At 33.6% G+C, this 24,359-nt stretch overlaps 1 protein-coding gene across 6 annotated transcripts in view; it reads right to left on the bottom strand.

Annotated features, from left to right (window-relative positions):
* Positions 1-24,359, bottom strand: part of EPHA5 (EPH receptor A5) — a 347,372-nt gene that overhangs the window by 88,527 nt on the left and 234,486 nt on the right. For all 6 annotated transcript variants that reach the window (XM_044226152.1, XM_044226154.1, XM_044226153.1 and 3 more), the window contains 2 exons: positions 8,376-8,500; positions 878-1,037 (listed from right to left, as the gene is read on the bottom strand). In XM_044226152.1, coding sequence (XP_044082087.1) covers positions 878-1,037; positions 8,376-8,500 — 285 coding nt within the window. The remainder of the gene's footprint in view (positions 1-877; positions 1,038-8,375; positions 8,501-24,359) is intronic.

Genomic DNA, 24,359 nt, shown 5'->3' with positions numbered 1-24,359 from the left:
GCAGGGAGTCCGCTTCCCTTCCTTCCCTGCCTCTCTGCCCTTTTGTGATCTCTGTCTGTCAAATAGATGAATAAAATCTTAAAAAAAAGAATTTTCTTACTAGTGGTGAAACATTAAAGCCAGTCTTCTTAACTGTCATGCACCAAATGAAGAGACATACGCACAAACATTTGACATTTCACAAGACTCTTGTATGTCATTTTCTTCATAACCAAGAATTAAGAATGTCAGTTTTTCATCTATAAGTGAAAGCAAGCTACTGTTTTCTTCTAATCTTGCTTTTAATTTGTGCTTTAGGACAAGTAAGCTAAATATTTTGTTTGATGATAAAGATAAAAACGTTTTATGCTATATTATTTTAAAAATGGTACAAGAAATGTTTTCCAGAAATATTTCCAGACCCTTCACTTAGAGATACTGCCAGAGATTTTGATTTTTCAGAATGATCAGATTGGTTGCTGAGACTTCCATTTTCTTGCCAAACTTAATACTTATACACGCTCCCTGTAGAATTTTCATAGAAAGACGAAGCCAGATAGCATTGTTCAATGAAACAAGTAAAAGTAAATGGCAACAATTCAATAAAGTATGGCAGCTGTGGAAAGAAAGTCTTTACAAGCAGATTTAAACATTTCTTAAGGATCTCCTGATGTTTCATCTCCCAGTAGACTAAATGTGATGAGGAGCAGCATCCGATGTGTTAACCCACTAACCCACCATATAGCATGACAGATGCTTCCTACCCGAAGGGGTCATGCCTGGGAGAGAGAGAGAGAAGCGGGAGACTGACAGAATGCCCAGGGAGCGTATTGATCCACTGACTCTTTTCTGGTAACCATTACAGAGACATGAGTTGACAGTAATTAAAATGACTTACACACTGGGATGGTTTCAAACTCAAATCTTCGACTGAAGACACCGTAGCCTGCTGCTGTGCGTGCTCGAATTTGGAAGACATATACTGAAGCTGGTTTCAAGCCCTCTGCAGTCACAGTTGTCTCTTTAGATTTGATGATTGTATAGCTGGTTTCTTGGTCCTTGGATTACACATGTACATACAATAAAAAAGTCAATATATGAATTACTGATGACGATAAAACTTAGAATCATAAATCAGAAAATCAGAAACTAATACTTGTTATTAGTATATACAAATATACTCTTCTAGGAAAAAAAAAAAAATCTCTACATCCTAGGTGTGCTGAAAGTGTTTCCTAGAACTCAGAAATGGTAGGTAACATGTTCTCTGGTCATCCACCAAGTTTGTCTTTGGCACAAATAAATTTGTAAACTTTTCGAATGATTTGAAGAAGATGAATTCCTTTATAGACTCTATTTTAGTATTGGTATTTGTGTGTTTATTTTTCTCATAAATATTTATTGGAATACATCTAACATGCTGCCTGTTCACAGGGAAAGGTAGCAAGATCTCATATATTGCCAGGTTTAAGATTTGTGCTCTATATCTTTGGTGATTTTTAATTTCTAATTACATTTAGGGCTTACGAGAAGGAATGAGGACTTGGCTGGAGAACTTGAATTTCAATTCATGAAGTCTAAACAAGGATTACTAAAGAAAAAGTTAAAGAAATATATATTTTTTATTTTTAAAAAACTTTCCATTTTTTCACATTTATGTATTTGAGCTGGGCGAGTAGTGAATGGAGATGGAATAAAAAAAAAAAAAAATCACTGTAAAGATAGCTTGGAAACTTCCTACTTCGACTGCTACCAAAGTCTACACTAACCATACATAACTTCTCCCCACCTCTGAGTTAGTACATTGACTCTTAGACCTACACACTGTAAACATACCATCCCTCTTCTGAACTTTCTCTTCCCTTGTATTTTTCTGTGTGAATTCTTAACTACCCTTATATTTTCCTTAAGATGTTTCCACAATTACTACATTTCTGATAGATATTACAGTTGAATTAATGATAGGTAATGGTTAGAGATCTTTTTCCATTTTTAGGAACTGGTCTTTACTTATAGTATCTTGACTGATGACTGTAAACTATCATTTTCTAGATCCTTTCAGAAAATTTTACTTTACTAATAGAAGCATATAGAGAGGGTTTTGGGGTTTTTTTTTGTTTTGTTTTGTTTTTTTGTTGTTTGTTTTTTAAGATCTAATGGGAATAACATGTAAAGGACTTTTTTTCTGAAATGAGAAAAAAATTGAAAACAAGAATATAACAATTACTTCTCAAGAATCCCAATAAGGAATATGATTATTATTTAATCTTTATAATACTATTAAAATGTAAAGTAAATGCAAACCATGCTCCTTCTCCCTTGAAGTTTACAATCAACAGCAGCATATCATGTTGTGACTTTAGTGTGGATGCAGAAAACATGCTAAAATATAGCAAGTCAATTTTTACTTTTATCCTCAGTTATCTTATATGTAAAGTTGGGATAGAAATTGGTGCCTGGATATCCTCATAGACATGTTATATGAATGAAAAAAAGTAATGCATGTGAAACACATACTAAACTAGAAAGTACATGGTATAATTGTCATAATTATTATTTAAATTTTTTCTACTTTGACAAATCAAAGTCAATGGCTAATCACGTTCTATTCTACCACCAATGCAATCTAAAATATACAACCTATCAAACATTTTTTAAAGCAGTTTTACTGCATTACATCCTCATGTAATAAAGTCAAACATGTAGTATTATCTTAGGGTTAAATTCATCCAAATTTCTATATATAAATAGGTATGTTCTAATTTCTAATGCAAATAGATTTTCTGATGCACTCCACGCAAACAACTATTTTTTAAAATTTTTTAAATGCACAGATTAATAATAAAAGTGCCAATTCTTTAAAGTGCTTATGAAATACTACTAGAGTTTTGCAAGGATTTAAAGTACGTCATCAAATCCTATAAAATTTTACCAAGAAATTTCAATCATTTTCTTCATTCACAAACATTTAACTTTCTTCTATATACTTTAATTGACCCCTTCTATACGTTAGGAATAAAGCAGTAAAAAAAAAAGCAGACAATTTCTTGATGAGTTCCTTTTAAAAGAGGTAAATAGCTTCTATAAACTATTGTAGTTACTGATGTTCTGTGGCTGCTCAAGCTTAAGACCGAATATACAAGACTTTCTCAGTAAGATTATACTATTCACTTTGGCTATAACTGAAGTAGTAATTTCAGCAAGAAATGATAAAATATATGTTTGTTATTACCTGCATTTTGTTTAAAGAGAAGTTGGTTTAAATATCTAGACAAAACTAAAGATTCTGGTATATTTGATATAATTAGGATTTTTACATAAAATATTAACATTTATAATGCAAAGTAAGAGGTTTTTTGTTTGTTTGTTTTGAAAAAAAGGACAGAATATCAGGGTTAGAATTCAAGCCATGCTATTGTCTAAGGAAGTGTGCAAATGTGGATATACAACTTAACCTCAGTTTTTCCTTCTTTAAAATGGGATAAAATTATTTACTAAGAGCATTGTAAGCAATAGACACGGAGACAGAGATGATATATGGAGCACCCAGCAAATCCCCACAACATAACCAGTTCTAGATAAATTTGACTTTGAGTCCTGTAGCAAGATGGTAAATTTAAAGCAAATTTAATAAAAAGAAAAAAAAAACCCTAAAATTTTGTTGTAAATTTGAAGTTACAATTAATATGTCTAACTATTGAAGTTACAATTAATATGTCTTATAAAATTATTAGAAGCTGACACTTCTGCCAGATTGGGGGTGGGGGGCATTACAAAGAAACTGGCATACTGCTCCTTGAAATATTGCATGATCTAGTAACAATTGCATAAAATCACACAACACTCTGGTTTCTATATTAAAATGTATGTCTAAGTGGTTTCTTCTCTGAGTTCTAATTTTGCGTTCTCTTTCTGGGTCGATTGAAATCTATAGTAACAGAGGGACTGACTCACCAAAGCATACAACGAAGGGATGGAAAACCATAAATACACATTTCGAGTTACTTAAGCATCTTCCAAAATTTGCTTCTGTTCCACTCTTTTCAGTCACAGTCATATTATAATTTCCTTTTTATCACAAACCCTATCTATACATCTTCAGCACCCACGACCACCAGGCTGCTGGATGCTGGTTAGGGCAATGGCTTTTGCTGCCTACATGCTCCCACTGAGCAAATGAGCTACATTCCCCAGCTGCTTAGCAAACACTGTTCACATGCAGTGATGGGAGGGCCTCAGCAGAAGGAGCCAGCTGGCAAACACCCTGCCAAGGGGCAGCTTCCTTTTGCCACTGCCTTTAATTAAGAGATGGCAATGGGCCCATCACCATGCAGGAGCAGAGAGGCCCAATGACCTCTATTAGAGCAGGGCAACGGCAGGCAGTAATGCCAGCTGGCAAATGCAGAAGCCCTGGAAAGCTCTGCCACCTGTGTCTGGCCAAGAGCCATCCAATAAAATGGCGGTAGCCTCTGAACGTTCAAAATGAGCTCTGGAAACCGATCAGGAACCCCACCTCAATAAATGCTATAAGAGCTCATTATCTTTTTCTTCTTCTTTTTCTTTTCTTTTTTCCAGAAAGTATTAAAAAAAAAAAAAAAAAAAACCCTTTCATGTCTTTTATTGGTATGCTTAAAAATTTTGCTTGGCAAAAAGTTCTTGGAGTTAATATTTTCACTGTAAAAAGGAAAAAACTGACCAAGAGAAGTTAATAACTTCCCCCAAATAACATATAAAGGTTTTGCTGCTTTTTAGGAATGTAAATGAACAACTTACTCTACGTTTACTAAGACTATATAGAAGTAATTTCCTAAGTTATTTTTTTCTTAGTCTGAGTTATAAAAATAATAGAATGTATAACACAGCATTGAATGTGATATTAAATATAAAGCTAAATTTTCATGAAATAAGTATAATTTGAAAAAACTGAACTATGAAGGAATTTTAACCACAATATGGTTAAAATTCATTAGAAGGATTATTAAGAGAAAAGGACTTTGCCTATCATTTGTTGAAAAACTGTTTCACTTAAAGAAAAAATTATAAATCCTTGCTTTTATTGAGTATTATGCATATGAGACCCACACACATGCTGGTAACAGTAAAATCAATGAAAGATTACTCATAAGGGGGAAAAAATAGGATAATTTCATTAGAAACAAAAAAGAAATGAGACATTTGGTCCTTTGGTCCAGCTAGTTGCTTTAGGGGAAGAAAACCATACCAAAAAAAAAAAAAAAGACATCAAATTTTAGTCTTCTTGCTGTTGAACTTTATTTCATCTATAATATATATTCAAATACAGAGTTTTGGTGAGTAGTATTCCAAATTTTTTAGATACTCCCTTTTTTTAATTTATTTTTTTAAAGTAGGTCAATGCCCAATTTGCGGCTCAAACTCACAACCCGAAGATCAAGAGTTGTGTGCTCCACTAACTAAGCCAGCCAGTACCCCTCATACATCATTATTTTTAAATGTCATTATATATTTCAACTTCTTTTGAAATCAACTTCAATTACAATAAAAATTTAAAACTCAGAATACTTACAAAAAAATCAGTCTATGTCACATATGTATATATATCCTGTTTTTCATTAGTATACAGTAATAAAATTTATAAAACAATGAATAAGGATATAAACCTTGATTTAACAAATTATTTTGGATACAGGGTGTGTTTAGTTTGTAGAGCTCTTGAATTTAAAATGTAGTTTTGTGTACTACTCCCAGAGAAACAAGAATCAATAGGGAATATTAGTGACACAATATTTTACTCAATTTGTCATATTTTTTATAATAAATACTGTAAACCATATCCCAAAATAGTTTTTTGGTTTTTTTTAAGATTTTATTTTTCAGTATTCTCTACACCCAGCACGGGTCTTGAACTTATAATTCCGAGACCAAGAGCTGCATGCTCCACTGACTAAGCCAGCCAGGTGCCCCATACCAACATAGTTTTGTCTCGTAGATATTGTATTAGTACATTCTTGGTGAATAATATATTTGATAATACATTTTTCTTTATGAAATAGAAGTATCTTCATTTATGCTCCCTAAAGATTCAATAGTTATTTGTAATGCTACCAGCAAGTCATTCCTAAAAGGATTACTGAGTAATCCTTCAAAAGTAATAATCTGCTATTTATTTACCTATTTATAAAATCAATATAAGAACTTAACACAGGCATTCAAAACCTAGAAAGGATATGTAGACATTTCCACTGTCCCTCTGCCCCACCCACTACTGTTTTATTATCATTATCTTCACACAGGTAATTGTTAAATTAATGAATAAAAGAAACAATTTTTAGGAAAAAAAAACCCTCTATAATGTTATGCATTATTTAATGTATTTACCTAAACTCTTTCATCTATGCATATACACAAAATGTTGAATTTTTAAATAACTTTCATTAATAGAATATAAGCATTTTTCCTGGTATTTTTGCATCAGAACAAGGATAACCATTTATCCCTCTCTCTCTCTTTTCCAACGTTGCTAACAAGGACAATTTCTCTGGGATTGCAAAGCTTTTAACTTCTTCTTATCCTCCTCACTATTCACTCTAAGAGAGACAGTGATGGCTCCATGAGTTTAGGGAAAGCAATTGAGCATATGTTTGTAATGTTTCCTGCTCCTACTTTCATAGGAATCATACTTTTTTTTTCAAAAAATTTTTTTTTATTTTTTATAAACATATAATGTATTTTTATACTCAGGGGTACAGGTCTGTGAATCACCAGGTTTACACACTTCACAGCACTCACCATAGCACATACCCTCCCCAATGTCCATAACCCCACCCCCCTTCTCCCAACCCCCCTCCCCCCAGCAACCCTCAGTTTGTTTTGTGAGATTAAGAGTCACTTATGGTTTGTCTCCCTCCCAATCCCATCTTGTTTCATTTATTCTTCTCCTACCCCCTTAACCCCACCATGTTGCATCTCCACTTCCTCATATCGGGGAGATCATATGATAGTTGTCTTTCTCCACTTGACTTATTTCGCTAAGCATGAAACCCTCTAGTTCCATCCACGTCATCACAAATGGCAAGATTCCATTTCTTTTGATGGCTGCATAGTAGGAATCATACTCTTGAGTCAGAGTTTCCTATCCACCAGTGAGAGTCTGGTTTGAGCACTTGTCTATCTTTATCTCCTCTATTGGAAGCCCTGTTGTTCTAAGTAGTGTATGCCATTCAGATCCAGACTGTATGAAAATCAAAGTAAAATGGAGGTGGGAGGTATAGGAAGACCCATGGTGACTACATATCTAAGCTATATACTATAGTTCCTCTTTAGAAATTGAAGTTCACCTTTATTTTCTGTCTTATTTCTTTGTCAATAGCTCACTTGGTTGTGGATTTAGAAGAGAGAAAAAGGAATAATCGATGCCTTTATTTTTTTTTTAAGATTTTATTTATTTATTTGTCAGAGAGAGAGAGAGAGCATAAGCAGGGAGAGTGGAAGAAGGAGAACTCAATCCCAGGACCCAGAGATCATGACCTGAGCTGAAGGCAGTCGCTTAACCAATTACGGGCACCAACCAGGCACTTCTAATTACTGCCTTTAAAACTCAAGGACTTTTATGGAAAAACATGCAAGAATAGACCTAAGAGACAACTTAAGAAAGAAGAAATTAAGAAAATGTAGGAGATGGGAGGCGTACATTTTTGCTTTTATGTCTTCTCATTTTAAAAATTGCAGTTTATAGGGCACCTGGGTGGCTCGGTGGGTTAAGCCTCTGCCTTCAGCTCAGGTCATGATCTCAGGGTCCTAGGATCGAGACCCACATCAGGCTCTCTGTTCAGCAGGCAGCCTGCTTCCCCCTCTCTCTCTGCCTGCCTCTCTGCCTACTGGTGACCTCTCTCTCTTTGTCAGATAAATAAATAAAATCTTAAAAAAAAAATAAAACGCAGTTTATAATACAGTATCAGGTTCTTTATATGGATTTTAAAATTATGCTTTACATTCACATCTTATCTACCCATACCTCCTTAAGAGCATAGGTATTAGGCAGGGTTAATGGCTATAGCCATATATGTATTTTTCCTTATAGTACACGGCAGACGGGACTGAAGTTCAAGAACTGAAGTAGTTACAACATTTTCAAAATGTTCTATAATTTCATCTTTTAATGTTGTGATACCTAGTTAAGCTGATGTTAGACTATATGGCAGTAGTCCGGCAGCAAAATTATTCGGCAGCAGCAGAACAGAGTTCTCCCTATACATTTCTAGCCTCCAAAATCATGACTGCAGAATCAATTGTCATTGATTTACACATAGAATTGCAACACATTTTTTCTAAAAATTGGATAATTTCAGTTGCTAAAGTGAAAAAAGAAAAAGAAGCGGAAGAAGATAAAAGAACATTCTTTAACTTATTACTCTTACCTTTTCAAAATATTTGATTTCATACTCTAGGATGATTCCATTTGGACGATCTGGCTCTTGCCAAGACAAAGAGATGCTGTTTTTTGCAATCTTCCCCTTTTTCACATTGGTGACTGGAGAGGGAGCTGCGAAATAGTGTAAATAAAGAGTAGCAGGATTAACAGAGCCCTGAAATTACAATGAGATATAATGTAGCATAATACTACATTAACAATTTAACAAGAACTACATTAACAATTAAATTTTCTTTTAACCTGAAAACAATTTTACTTTCCTTACATAATAAAAAGTTCTAAAGATTATAAAATGTTTTACAAATATAAATCAAGTATCCTGAGAATTTTCTTAAAACTATATTCATATAGAATCGTGGGTGTACATTTTCTCTCTGAAGTTTAGAAACATAAATGAACTATCTTATTTTTCTTACAGAATAAAGACATTCCTGATGACCTTATATATCGTCCATGTTTCTAAAGTTATTGGCACTGCATAACATATATCCTATTATGCTAGTACACATGATTTTATATATATATATTTGTATATGTTGTGAAAATGTGGTTTTATGTATATATAGGCTCTTTATTTTTTTAATCATGTGGGTGCTATAGTCATTAATAAAATTATCAGTTAAAAATAGTGGGGGTTGCTTTCAAAAATATATTATTAAACTTGCAGTATTTCTTGAAAATAACAGCAGATAAGATAAACATTGTCTTAATCTGAAAGTTTTTCTTCTAAGGAACCAGAAAAAAATGTGCACTCCCACAATATAATATTAGAAGTCCTAGGCACAGCAATTAGGCAAGAAAAAGAAATAAAAGAATCTAAATTGGAAGAAAATAAAAGTGTCATTATTTGCAGATAACATGATTTTATATATATGTATGTGTGTATATATATATACACACACACAGCTAAAGACTCTACCAAAACAGCTGCCAAAATTAATACATTATTTTGGTCAAGTTGCAGGATACAAAATTAATATACAGAAATCTGTTGTGTTTCTATACACTAATAATGAACTAACAGAAATAGAAATTAAAAGGACAATCACATTTACAAATACATTAGAAAGGATATATATCTAGGAATAAATTTAAACAAAGACGTGAAAGACCTGTATTCTGAAAATTATAGACACTGAAGAAAGAAATTAAAGACAACACAAAAAAATGGAAAGATATGCTATGCTCATGGGTTGGAGGAATTAATACTTTTTAAATGTCTATACCATCCAAAGCAATTTACAAATTCAGACTACACCCTACCAAAATACTAAATACTAATGAAATTGTTTGTATAACTATAACAAATAATCCTAAAGTGTGTACAGAATCACAAAAAAAACCCAAATAGCCAAAGCAGTCTTGAAAAAGAATAAAGAATTCAGAGTATCACACTACTTGATCTCAAACTATACTTCTAGGCTATAGTACTCAAAACAGTATGATATTGGAAGAAAAACAGACACATAGATCTATGGAATGGATAGAATAGAAAGTCCAGATATAAACCCACAGATATATGGTCAATTAATTTATGATAAATGAAGGAAGAACATACAATGGGAGAAGAACAGTTTTTTCAATAAGTAATGTTCAGAAAATTGGACTGTCACATGGGAAAGGATGAAACGGGACTCTTATGTTATACACAAAAATTAATTTAAAATGAATCAAAGACTTGAATGTAGGATTAGAAACATAAAACTCCTAGGAGAAATATAGGCAGTAATCTCTTTGACACTCTTCTTGTGATTTTTTTTAGATATGACTTCTCTGGCAAAAACAACAAAAGCAAAAATTTATTTAAAAAAAAGGAAGAAAAGGACTGCATCATGCTAATCTTTGCACAGTAAAGGAAATCGTTGACAAAATGAAATGCCAACATACTGAATGATAGAAGATACTTGAAAACCATGTATCTTATAAGAGGTTGATATCAAAATATATAAAGAATTCATACAACTCAATAACAACAACAATAACAAAAAACACCTGATTTAAAAAATGGGCAGAGGATCTGAGTAAATATTTTTCCAAAGAGGACACATAGATATGCCTGTCAACAGGCATATGAAAAGATACTCAGCGTCACTAATCATCAGAAAAATGCAAATCAAAACCACAATGAGACACAGCCTCACACCTGTCAGAGTGAGTATTATCACAAAGACAAGAAATAACAAGTGTTGACAAGGATGTGAACAAAAGGGAACCCTTGAGGACTGTTGGTGGATAAGTTGGTCCGGCTGCTTTGAAAACAAAATGGAGATTCCTCAAAAAATTAAAAATAAAACTACTATAACATCTAGCAATTCCTCTTCTGGGTATCCTTCCAAAAAAGAATGAAAACACTAATTTCACAAGATATATATACCCCTATGTTCATTGCAGATTATTTATAATAGCCAAGACATGGAAGGGACCAAAGTGTCCATCAATAGATGAATAGAAATAAAAGATGCTGTATATACTTACGTGATATATCTGTTCTATAGCTGTAGACATACACTCACCCACCCACACAAATACACAAGGGGATATTACTTAGCCACAAAAAAACCCACAAAAAAAACAAAACAAACAAACAAACAAACAAAAACCCCAAAACAAAAACAGCTATATCTTATGACAACATGGACAGATCTAATACGTAGTATACCAAGTGAAATAAGTCTTACAGAGAAAGACAAGTACTACATAATTTCACTTATATGTGGAGCTGAAAAAAACAAAACAAACAAAACAGAAACAGAATCACAGTTACTGAAAATAAACTAGCTGTTGCCAGAACTGGGAGAGGGGGAGACAGATGAAATAGGAGAAGGGGATTGAGAGGGATCAACTTACAGTTATAAAATAAATAAGTTAGAGATGTAATGTACAGCATAGGGAATAGAATCAATAATACGGCAACAATTTCGTATGGTGACAGATGATAACGACCTATCAAGGTGATCATTTTGTAATGTATAAAAAATATTAACTCACTATCTTGTGCACCTGAAACTAATATAATATTGCATGTCAGTTATTGTTTAATAAAAGAGAAACATTTTCTTTCATTTCCAGATCTCCCAAGTATTTTATTAGAAGTCACAAATACTTATGATGTTGATTGCTGTCAGTGCCTATTGAATGACTTTTTTGATGAAAATAGAAAAAAAATCTGTGCTATTTTAATGTGTCTGGATTTCAAACATATGGATATTTGATTCAACATCCGTTTTGTCAATCTGTAGAGATTTGTATAGATTCTGGGTTTGACAATACCAATATGTATTGACTAATATTTTTCTTGATGTAGATGAGCTTTATTTGCATAATTTTTAGCTTTGATTAGGAGAAACCATCATGCACTAGTGGATGGTGTGAGTGTGTGTGTGTGTAGAGAGAGTAAAATGTATATTATATAATATGTATATATTATGTATTTATAATGCACATATAAGGTAGAAAAGATGAGTGATAGTAGTGTATACCCTAACTGAACTGAAATGAAATTAAATTACATATATACTCAAACATATAATTTATATATGTAGAATGTATATAGATAATATATCACACATATAGATAATATATTATATAGCATTATATAGGTGTATCTATATATGCATATGTGTGTGTGTATGTGTGTGTGCATATATATATATATATATATATATATATATATATATAATTTATTTACTCTAGAGTAGAAGACAAATCCAGAATCGCATACAAGGATCAACATGTCTGGCACTTGGCATCTTTTCTTACTTCATCTCCTGCTAACTGTGCTCTGGCTTTCTGTTCTTAGGCAACTTCAGACACACTTTGGCTGAAGACCTTTGTACAAGCATTTTATCATTCTATCATTCTATCTTTGTACAAGCTTCTCACCGTGACTTCTCTGGGGTCTCTCCTTCTCCTGTGGTTTTCTCCTTTCCTGTCCACCCTGACTGAGGTAACCCCCACCTTCCCCCACTTCTCCTCACCATGCCCTCTGCTCCTTCGGGGTTTTATTTTTCTCCTTAACTCTTGCTCTTGCACTACCTGATATACATATCTGAATATAAATTTGCTTTTTTTGATCCTCTCAAGTAGAATATAATTTTTATGAGGACAGGGATATTGTTTATTTTATTCACTGCTGAATTCCTACATCTAAAACAATGCCTGAGACAGAGGAGGGTCCAATAAGTACGTATGGAATGAATGGTAAAAATCAAAGTAATACTTGGAAAATCTTTTAAAAGGTTTAAGCCTTTTAAAATAAAAATTATTTTAAATGTCAACAAAATTAACTATGAAATTCAAAGGTCAAGTATATCTTTTAATAAAATTAAAATAAATAAAAACAGATATGACCTGTAGGAGAGAAAAATTAGCTGTCTAGTGTTTTATATACCAACAGGGTGATAATGACTTTGGTACATCAATGTGTACTTTTATTCTTTCAATCACAGAGCTTTGTCATACTCAGGCTCAGAGGGTTCATATTTTCTCTTTATCTTGTTTTCTTAAACATGTCCAGTTCCTCAGAATTTTCTGCATACTACAGAACACACAATGTGCATATAAAACCAAATTAAAATTATCTTGAAATTGTATTTTGTTTATCTGTATGGAAATTGTAATTGACTTGTAATTCTCACGGTCATATTTTGATAAAGGGTCAAAGTTTCAATTGATTTCCTAGTGAGGGAAAAGTCATCTTATATTTGCCACTATGGACAAAGCATCAAGAAGACATGGAAACAAGAAAGAGCAAGCGATGGGCCCCATAGTTCACAGTATCTGTAGCAACATAGCAAATATACTCAAGTAGAAACAGTAAGAAGTTGATGGTAGGGCCACTTTTCTATTCATGAATTGAATTTAACATGTATGATCCAGGGACACCTAGATGGCTCAGTCAGTTAAATGTCTGCCTTCTGCTCTGGTCAGGATCCCGGCATCCTGGGATTGAGTCCCATATCTGGCTCCCTGCCTGCTTCTCCCTCTCCTTCTGCTTGCCTCGGCCTGCTTGTGATCTCTCTCTCTCTCTCAAAAATAAATAAATAAAATCTTTTTAAAAATTTAAAAAAAGTATTCTCCGTGAAGGTAGGGATTAATTTGGTTTAGTTCTCTACTATAAAAAAAAATACCAGAAAACTACTTTGTATCTAAAAATTGAAGAAATATTTTTTGAATGGATGCATGACTGAATGAATGAATGGGAATGAATGGGAAATACATAATGTATCATTCAAAACAGTTTCCTTCATAAGCAAAGGATAGGATCTTATTTGGGGATTTGTGTTTTATTTTAAAACAATTCTTTGGGGCACCTGGGTGGCTCAGTTAGACATCTGCTTTTGGCTCAGGTCATGATCCTAATCCTGATCCCTGGGTCCTGGGATTGAGCCCTGCATTGGGCTCCTTGCTCAGAGGGGAATCTGTTTCTCCCTCTGCCTCCACCCCTCCCCAGCACTGCTGTGTTCATGCTCTCTCTCTCTCCCCCCTCCCTCAAATAAATAAATAAAATCTTAAAAAAAAAAAACCCCTCAATGTTTTAATAAAATAATTAGCCATTTCAAAGTGAAGCTATCAAATAAATATTAACACATATAACCAGTTTGAAGTGGAATACTTTGTTATTTACTTTCATCCATCAAAGTTAAACAGAAATTGTGTAGCTTTCAAAGACTGCTTGATTTAAAACAAAACAAAACAAAAAACATTGTTTTCCAAACTCAGTTTTCTCAGAGCCTAAAAGGTATTCTTTAAAGCTTGGTCCGGATGGAGAGAGAAGACCATACTCAGGTTAGAATACTTCGGGAACAAACTTCACTGAAACGATTCCTCGGTGACAAGACCATCTCTGCCTCATTCGGGTAAAGCTGTTGAAAGTGGGGCCACTGACAGCTCCCAAGGACGTAAGGATGATGTACAAATTGCGAATGGCAGTGCTTTACTTTTGTAAAGTATTCTACGGTTATTATGCACATTAAAACAGCTGTAACCAGATTTGTCAGCATCAAGAGCATGTTTAATTTATCTCAGTCATCTTCCCCACTGATACCTTTCCCTCTACCCGCTGAACCTTTTATTAAGTGAGCCAGGAACAAAATGAGAATGAGGACTTAGAGCATTACTGCTTGTGAAATTTTGTTGGATGATGTTAAATCATACAACCATTACTGGCATAGCGTAGGAATCACAAAAATACTAAAGAAATCAAGTTGTGATTAGAACAAAATAATTTATGTAAATTCTGCATTTCACATTTTGGATCTGTGGAAACATTCCAAATTGTTTCTGCATTACAGCTTCTATAGTGGAGATTATCTTTAAGTACCAGTATAATATGCAAGATGCTCATCTGTCAGCCTAGAAATAGTTCCCATTCCCATAGGCTAATGTTTTTGTCTGTTCGCTCAACCTTTTTTTTTTTTTAGTTTAAAATAGTTTTACACTTAGAGAAAGATTATGAAGAGAGTATAAAAAGTTCCCATATATGCCACACCTAGTGTCTCCTATTAGGAATAGCTTACAGTAGCATATATAATACATCCGTCACAATTAATGAAAATATTGACCCATTATTATTATCTAAAGTCCACTTACTTAGTTTTTACCTATTACCCTTTATCTGTCCCAAGATTCCATCCAACATACCATATTACCAGGCATAGTCAACACATCTTAGGATCCTCTTGGTTGTAATACTTTCTCAGACTGAGTTTGTGATCTTGACATTTTGACTGGTTAAGTATTAGACTATCTCTCAATTGTTATAGATGTGATGTTTTTCTCATGATTAGACTGGAGTTATGAGTTTTGGGGGAAAGACTACAAAGGTAAAACTCCGTTTCATTACGTCATATTAAGGATACACACTATCAGCATAACGTCACTATTAGGTTAACCTTGTTTGCTTGACGGTAGTAGTGTTAATCAGGTTTCTCCACCATAAAATTATTCTTTTTTCCAGTTTCCTGTAATCTCTGGGAGGAAGTCACTATGTCCAGCTTGAACTGAAGGAGTGAGGAGTTACACTCCACCTCCTTGCGGTGGGAGTATTTGCATAAATTATTTATTCTGCATAGGAGATTTGCCCATTCTTCCTTATTTGTTTTGTTTGTTTGTTTAATCATGTATTTTTTAAAGATTTTTATTTATTTATTTGACTGAGATATCACAAGTAGGCAGAGAGGCAGGCAGAGAGAGAGAGAAAAGAAGCAAGCTCCCTGGTGAGCAGAGAGCCGGATGCGGAGCTCAATCCTAGGACCCTGAGATCATGGCCAGAGCCGAAGGCAGAGGCTTAACCCACTGAGCCACCCAGGTGTCCCTAATCATATATTTATACCAATATGGACACATAGATTTTTTTTTTTTTTTTTACATTTTGGTATAAAATCTAATGCTTTATTTTGTAACTCGGATTGTTAAAGCTTTGACAATTGATTACTCTTTCAGTTAGCTCCTATGTCTCTTTGACATACCCGTATCACTGTGGGTTTGTTAGTTTGCTTTCCCCCGCGATAGTTTTCTTTTTTTTTTTTAACTCTCTGGCATTACTGTCCCAATTCTAGAATCAGTTCTTTCTCCTAGGAGTGCTGGCTTCATTTATCAGAGAATGTTTTAGAAACCAAGATCTGGATGTGTTTCTTCTTGCAGGGGTGTCTTTGCTTCTTCTTTTGTTACAAAGCTAGGAAATAAATGTGTTTACATCAACCTGTGTATATCTATAAATATATACATATGTATTTACATATGTATATGTATATATATGTATATTAAGGCTAACGTAAGTATATACTGATGTTGCCAACTCTAACCAGTTGCTACACAGGTGGTTCTCGCTTCCACACTATTACACGATTTACCTACAAACTTGCACTCCATCTGCCATTCATTTACTTAATTGTTCAATTCTAGTATATATGTCTAGTGGTTAAAGAATTGCTAACTGCTGTCTGTTTGACTTATTGATAATGATAGAATATAGAAATCCCTAACATCTCAACAGCTCAAGCAATGATATAAAAAACCGTGACATCACTGTAAAGCACGCCAACCTAACTCTTCAAATATGGAAACCTAGTTTAAGGCACACTGTCACCTCATGGGAAAGAGTGACATGACACGCATAGCTTTAAAGTCAAACAAAACCGACTTCTAATCCTCTAGCAGCCAACCATTTTCTAGCCCTGTGGCCCTATTTAGGTACTTAAGCTCTATGAATGCCCTTTTTATATTTAAATAGCAATTGTGATAAAACTCATCTCTTTGTAAGGTTGAAATATGATTCCATATGTATAATACCAGGTATAAGGTGAATGCCCCAAAAAATACTGTTTTTAATAACATCAGTTGTAAAATAGCAGACAATTGTATAAGAAGACTTCAATGATGGATTCTCCATAACTCCTTAAGCCTTCCCACATGCATGAATCAAAATTATTTGTAGCCTCTTTTCTGATCTTGTCACTGCTCTAAATAAAGCCGAAGTACCAATAGAAATAAGATGATTTTATATTCTATGTCTAGTGAATTTCATGAATCCACAGTAATAGTTATAGGTAAACTTCCTTGATAATCATGGATTTTTATTGCGTGAAAATGTGTTGAATTTTTAAGTGTTAAAATGACTAATAGTTCACTTAGTATAAATTGTATATAAAAATGTCTTTAAAAGAGGCTGATGAAAACATAAAACTTAATTGTGTTAAATGGAAGAAAAAAATACCATTCATCCATCACTAACCAATCCTATTTGTGTAGACAAAAATAAATTATAGGTTGAATCACGTATTGGTTACTTATATTTAAAAAATAATATGTCTCCAAAAAATAAAATTAAAAAATAACATATCTTCATGCATTTGACCTATTTACCTCTATTTGTGGTCTTAAAGCTTTGAGAAAAATAGACAAGACAACACTGAAATCCTCAGTCTATGACAGTCCATGAATGTGTTAAAACTTCTTCAGATGGCACTTCTTTTGTTTTCCTACAAAAGTCCCTCCACATGAATAATGTATTAGTTTTTTTGCACACAACTTTTAAAAAAAATACAGTATCTGGTTTTTGATTCCAAGGTCAAGTGTGACCTGGTGGGTTGTCACTATCTACCAGCTGGAAACCAACACTTCTCTCTGCCATGCACTAGTCACCATGTTTAGGAGCTTGTTATCCAGGCAGGTCTGGGCCAGTTTTTCCTAAAAATACAGATTATTGGGAAATGTGGGTGGCTCAGTCAGTTAAGCAGCTGCCTTAGGCTCAGGTCATGATCCCAGAGTCCTGGGATCAAGTGCTACATTACGCTCCCTGCTCAGCAGTGAGCCTACTTCTGTCTCCCCCTCCGCCTGCCACTCTGCCTATTTGTGCTCTCTATTTCTCTGTCAAATAAATACATAAATAAATAATCTTAATTAAAAAAAAAAAAACAGATTATTAGGTTTCTTTCAGGAAATTCTGACTCAAGTGGCCGGACTCAGGCCAAGGATTCCCTACTTTTAATGAATAGTCTCTAATAGAATCATTTTACTAGTGAAGTTTCGGAATGACTAAAGGTAAACTATGCTGGGATTCATTATTCATTTAATAAAATTATATAAACTTAATAAGTTGAAGTCAGAAGCTGGGTCCCTGTTGACGTCTTATGAACTGCTATTGTCTTGAGCCTTCAGCTCACTGTTACTGACTGTTATCTCCTGGTTCCTGTTACTGTATTTGCCTTTCTTCATTTGGGTATTATTCTTCTTATATTTGATAGTTTCCTGATCCATTAGTAGTTTATGTAAACTGCTTTGTTTGTTCATTTTACATGGAATCAAGTTAAGTCCAACAGGAGTATAATCTCCATAAAATCTGAAAACTCTTGTGTCTTTTTCATTAGACCTGGTTAGTCATTAGAACAGTCTCTGGAGGGGTGCCTGGGTGGCTCAGTGGGTTAAAGCCTCTGCCTTTGGCTCAGGTCATGATCCCAGGGTCCTGGGATCGAGCCTCGCATTGGGCTCTCTGCTTGGCGGGGAGCCTGCTTCCTCCTCTCTCTCTGCCTGCCTCTCTGCCTACTTGTGATTTCTATCTGTCAAATAAATAAAATCTTTAAAAAAAAAAAAAAAAAAAAAGAACAGTCTCTGGACGATACTAGATCCTTAAAGTCTTTGGTGAATAAGAATGCAAATGGACAATGATTTTCTTTCTGTTGCAATAGATCTGTTTGCATTTTTTAGAATGTTAGATAAATGAAGTCATATTGTATGCATTTTTTTTTTAACTGGCTTACCAAAAGACATGAGGAAACTTGGGAGAAGTAGATATGCTCACTGTCTTGTTTGTGGTGATGTTTCATAGATGTATACAAACATTAAAATTTATCAGATTGTGTACTGTCTATGCAGTCTATTATACATCAGTTTTATAGCAATAAGGCTGCTAAAGTGTACATGTTTGTGTCTGTGTATGTTTGAAATGACAACTTCTTATAACTTATAACTGCTTCCATCCTTGTTGACTATAACATGATTTTTCTCCTAATTAGACTCTCTTTCAAATCTTCCATGCCTCCAGTAATTTCTTCTAAGAATGGGTAATTATGTCTTTGTTCCTTGCGTAAACTGAAATAAATATTGTGAAAATGAATGACCACAATCTGTCTCTGTGGACTTGATTTTTTTTTCCTTTGTAGTGCACCATACTTTGATGGTACAATACAAAGGAAAGTTGCAAATGTACAGTAAGTTATAATAGATTCATTACTTAAAATCAATTTTAATAAAACTAAATAGAAAAATTTTCAATAAATTCATGAAAAATAGAATGAAGGTAAAATAGGAAGAACACTAGATAAGCTAATCACTAACAAACTGACACTATACCATTTTCTATCTCTTATCATGAGCAAGTATGACCATGATCTGTTGAAATTGATTCATCCTGAAGTTAAATAAAATGAGGCTATTTCATAATTCCCGCTGGATCCCAATCTTGTATTGGTGCCATCTGTTGGACAGGAATGTCCACACTGTGGGTCACTTTGAGCCATTTCTACTTCCATAATTAGGCTGGCACACTGCAAACATACTAGAGCTTTCCCCAAAATGACAAAAATGCATCAAACTGAGCATTTAGAGCATTTGAGTTAATATTTGGATAGTGCTGAGAACAATGCCTGAAAAGAGCAGAAACTACATCAGTTTTAGAGTACACATCTATTATTCAGAACTAAGAAAATAAGTCTAGTAACTATATTTTTTTAAATAAGTGAGAAATACTGTTGAATTAAATTATAAATATATCAAAAGTTAAAAAATATCTAAAGTTGTTAAAATGGAAAAGGCAGATATTTTGAAATACATACACATCCACTAAATGTTATATCATATATCGTATTCTATATTATATAGAGGATATAAATTATACATATATGTACATATATAAATACTTATTCTATAATTAATACATACGTATTGCCACATTATCATTTGATACCATGGGACAAGTAAAATAAGAGCAGTACCTTTTCAACACACCTGCTGTCCATGGTCTCTTCTAAAGAAAGAGGATATTTAGTGGTTTCTTTCTCCAATAAAAATTCAATCTGCTCATTCAGACAAAACCTACAATCACTTCATTTTAAGAACCTGTGACTGGATCTTTTGATCTATGATCTTATTGAAGATTTGAAAGACCATTCCACAAAAACCTGGCCTTAAATGTCAGTGGTTCTAGAGACATGATATCTTTTTTTTTTTTTAAAAAAAAAAAAAAAAAGGAACCTATGAACTAAAATGTCCCATTAGGTAGAGCATTTTTTTTGTTGTTGTTGTTGTTTTCCCCAGACTTGAAAATTGTAAGATATTGAAAATTAATTGTTTTCAGTGGTAAAGAAAAGCAACTTAATTGCAAAGAAGTCATTTTTGGCATGATCAGACTTCATAGTATTAGACCACATGCTTCAAATATCATTTTGAAGTCATATTCACAATGATGTTAATTAGAAAAAAAATGGGAGGGGGAGGGAGGTTGGGAGAAAGGGGGTGGGGTTATGGACATTGGGGAGGGTATGTGCTTTGGTGAGTGCTGTGAAGTGTGTAAACCTGGCAATTCACAGACCTGTACCCCTGGGGATAAAAATATATGTTTATAAACAATAAAAAATTAAAAAAAAAAGAAAAAAATGGGAATAATAAAAATAGAGAACTATGCACTGCCATTTATTGTCACCACTTTCCAAAACAATCATGCAAATTATAAAAACAAATATTAAATATAACAGTGTGTAAAATTACAACTTGCCTCTGTCTGATAATGAAATTAATCCCACATCAAATAAATTATCATACAATGTGTTTTCCATTTATTAATTACTGCCATCTAAGAGAATTTGTAGTATACAAAGTGGACTACACGTCAAAGATTATTTAATCTCAATAATTACAGTACCCATTTTATGAGAAACAGAGTTTCAACAATTTCTATAGTACCCTTTTAAAGTAAAATGAAGTTATATCTAGTAAATAATGCACACATTGGAAAACTTTAAGCAGCATGGTATTATTCAGTTATATTATATTCAAGGAAATATAGTCTGATATATAATTTTCAGTCTTGTTTATCTATATTAAACCTCAACTAGAGGTATGACATTAAGTTTTATAGGTGGATAAATAGTAATTAGGTCAATATACTCTTTTTTTAAGATTTTATTTATTTATTTGACAGACAGAAATCACAAGTAGGAGAGAGGCAGGCGGGGGGTGGAGGGAAGCAGGCTCCCTGCCAAGCAGAGGGCCCGATGTGGGGCTCGATCCCAGGACACTGGAATCATGACATGAGCCGAAGGCAGAGGCTATAACCCACTGAGCCACCCAGGCGCCCCTGTCAATATACTCTTATAACTCATGCTCATTTTTCATAAAAAATAATCTCTTCTTATAAATCCACATTATAAAAGGTCTTAACCACAGAATAATCCACCAACAGTAATAAAGACATACAGTGGGAACTTGAATTCAATTCTTAATTTCTTCAAGATTTTCACAATCTAAATTAGTCTGATGTAGCATTTTCCAGGAGCAAAATAAACACATCATAAATGTAAATAACTCATTTTTTTTCCTTTGTCACTTACCACTGGTCTTAATTTTATATAGCTATGCAAACAATAAGAATTATTTAATTCAACAAGAATCATGATAATAACTTATCATTTATTATTGACTATTTAAAAAAAATAGTTTAGATTCCTAGTGTACCATTAAAGTTCAAGGCCCTAAGTATCTCCTCTCTCAGGCCATCTGCCAAGACGCCTTTAAAATCTGAAATTGTGCCAGTAGAAACAAACAAACAGAAAAATTAAACATTATGACTACAAAATAACCAGAGAGAACTCAGTGGTACTTATCAGCTGATTTCATAAACATTTCAATCACAGTATCTTTAAATAGTATAATTTCTAACAGTAACATGACAGCCTATAACTACAAAAAATACAAGATTAATGATTACGGCTAGTCAAACTTTTGAAGTCCAGAGGAAAGCCAAATCAAGATATTCTGTTCCAAATTAGTAAAATTACCAGATATTTAATTCTTTGGCCCTTACCATGAGACTAATTTTAGGGAATCAAACTCACACATTCTCCAGGTTGTGGAAAATCTCAGCCAATACTCAAGTTGCACATAAGCCCATTTTTTACTTACAGGGATCACGCAGAAATTTTGAAAGCCAACAAAATACAACACTATACGTTTGCCATCAGAAGTTCCAATGACATAAGGCTCATATATTTTTGTTCTACTGGAACAGTAGTTTGTGTTTATGTTTACCAAAAAAACAATTCATCCATCCATCCATCCACCCATCAATAACACAGAAATTCTGGCCAAGATGAGACATTTTACAAAAGTTCCACTTGGTCACAGATAACTGTGTCTACTCTGAGTTGCATAACATAAAGCAATGGTTCAAAACAATTTTGTCTACCATGACACATCTGAAAGAGAGCATTCCAATGTGTGAGAACTCCCTATACATACTACCATACTGACAAAATCTGGAAATTTTCTTCTAGGACAAAGCCCCAGTATAAATCACCATCGCACAACCATTAGTAGTGCCTCTGTAATGACTGCTCTGCATGTGCCTCACCACAGGTAAGATGGACCACAGATTTTGAGCAATTCTGTGCATGCCATGTGCAACTCAGTCTTCTCCATAACTCAGAAATGCCCAGTTAAACCCTTCAAGGCAAATATTATCATACATATGGACATGACTATCCTCTACCTTATATATATTTAAAAGCACGTATTTCACAAACTTTGATACTTAATAGTAAATGCATGATAACTTGTAAGGAATTACAATAGAACAAGCACTGTCTGCACCATGGAGTCATACAATAGAGATGTGGGGGTTTCATGTAAATCTCTCCCTTTTTGTCCCAGCACATTCCTTTCCCCAAAACTCAAACCACCACCCTTTCTCTGCCACAGAGTCTTTTAAGAGACCCCTAGAGGGAAAAAGATTAGTATCAGTAATTTTCCACTCATCTTCCCTCTTTTCATATTATTACTGAAAAGCTAACATGTGTCGGAGACTAGTCACTTGGACTTCTACAATCAATAATTACCCATGTCCTGGTGAGTGATCATAAAACTGGGATATTAAAAATAAATTATTTGGGGGAAATATTATATACCACAGATACAGAAAGTGAAACCATTCCTCTGCGAATCTATTTACCTGCTTCCCAGACTATATAACTCTTGAGTACAGTGAGTGGCCTCATTTGTCTTTGTATCCTCTGTAACTAGAAAGAGAACAAGCACATGTAGGTGACCAAGAAAAAAAAAAAAAAAAGATCCAATCAATCAAGAAGCCAATGAAACGGGAAACTTCTACAAAACATTTTGGACAAGTGGTAAAGATGCAATACCATTATTAAAAATATAACAGAATCTTGGTTTTTCAAAATCTGTACGTAAGACTGGCAAATGCCATTTTTAACTTTTATGTTAGCTTTTATTTAAAAGCCAAAGAGGAGTAAACTTGAAAAGGCCCTTCATGAATTATATTAGAAGTTCAAGTCTAGCTTAGGAATAAAAATGAGACAAGAATAACCAATTCTTGTGAATAGAAGAAAGAACTAGGGCAGGTGAAAGTTACTAAGAATTACAATAAATATAATTCTAAAGTGTTCTTCAAAGGCATGGTTATACCTAATTGACTGTTATAATATCACATTTGTAAATGCAGAAAATCAGTAGAGATAACAGAAGTGAAACAAGGCAGAGAAATTTGTGATCCAGCAAAATCATTCAGAAATACTGGAAGCAAGGTTTATTTGCACCTGTTTAGAGCAAGAGTCAGAAGATTTAACACAATCTGGTTGAGAATGATCGTCAGTAGCCCTAGATTGCTGTGTTGAGTTCTTTCAGTTAAACTTCATCATTTTTCTTCATTCATTGCCATTAGTCCATTAATTTCCATTTCCTACTATTGCTGTTGTATCTGCCTAGAGCAGACTCTATCTTATTTTTTGAGAAAGTAGGTAAAAATAGTATATAAATTCATAAATCTATATATAATATGACACACAAATACATATGTAAATGTACATGTGCACATGCCTTCATACGTAAATATATAGCACATAAATATATATGTAAATATATTTAGTGCATCTGTGTTTTCCATACACACAGCTCATAAGCAGTGGAGTTAGGATTTAAACCCAGATATGCCCGATTCTAAAGATAATTCACCTGCTACTTCTATATATAATGAAGCATCCTTCTTTGAATTGATTTTACTAAGCATCTCATTATGCATATATACAATATAAACATAGATGATATACATTGATATACCATATGTATACAGATCTGCATATATGTGTATTTTATACATGCACACACACACACACACACACAAAATAATTTCACCCACTTATTTCAAAGCATCATATGTAATTAAGTACCTAACCTAAAG

This window comes from Neovison vison, chromosome 11, assembly GCF_020171115.1.
Source record: "Neovison vison isolate M4711 chromosome 11, ASM_NN_V1, whole genome shotgun sequence".
Taxonomy (NCBI): domain Eukaryota; kingdom Metazoa; phylum Chordata; class Mammalia; order Carnivora; family Mustelidae; genus Neogale; species Neogale vison.
The sequence above is the reverse complement of the archived record's forward strand: the minus strand, read 5'-3'. Positions and strand labels throughout refer to the sequence as shown.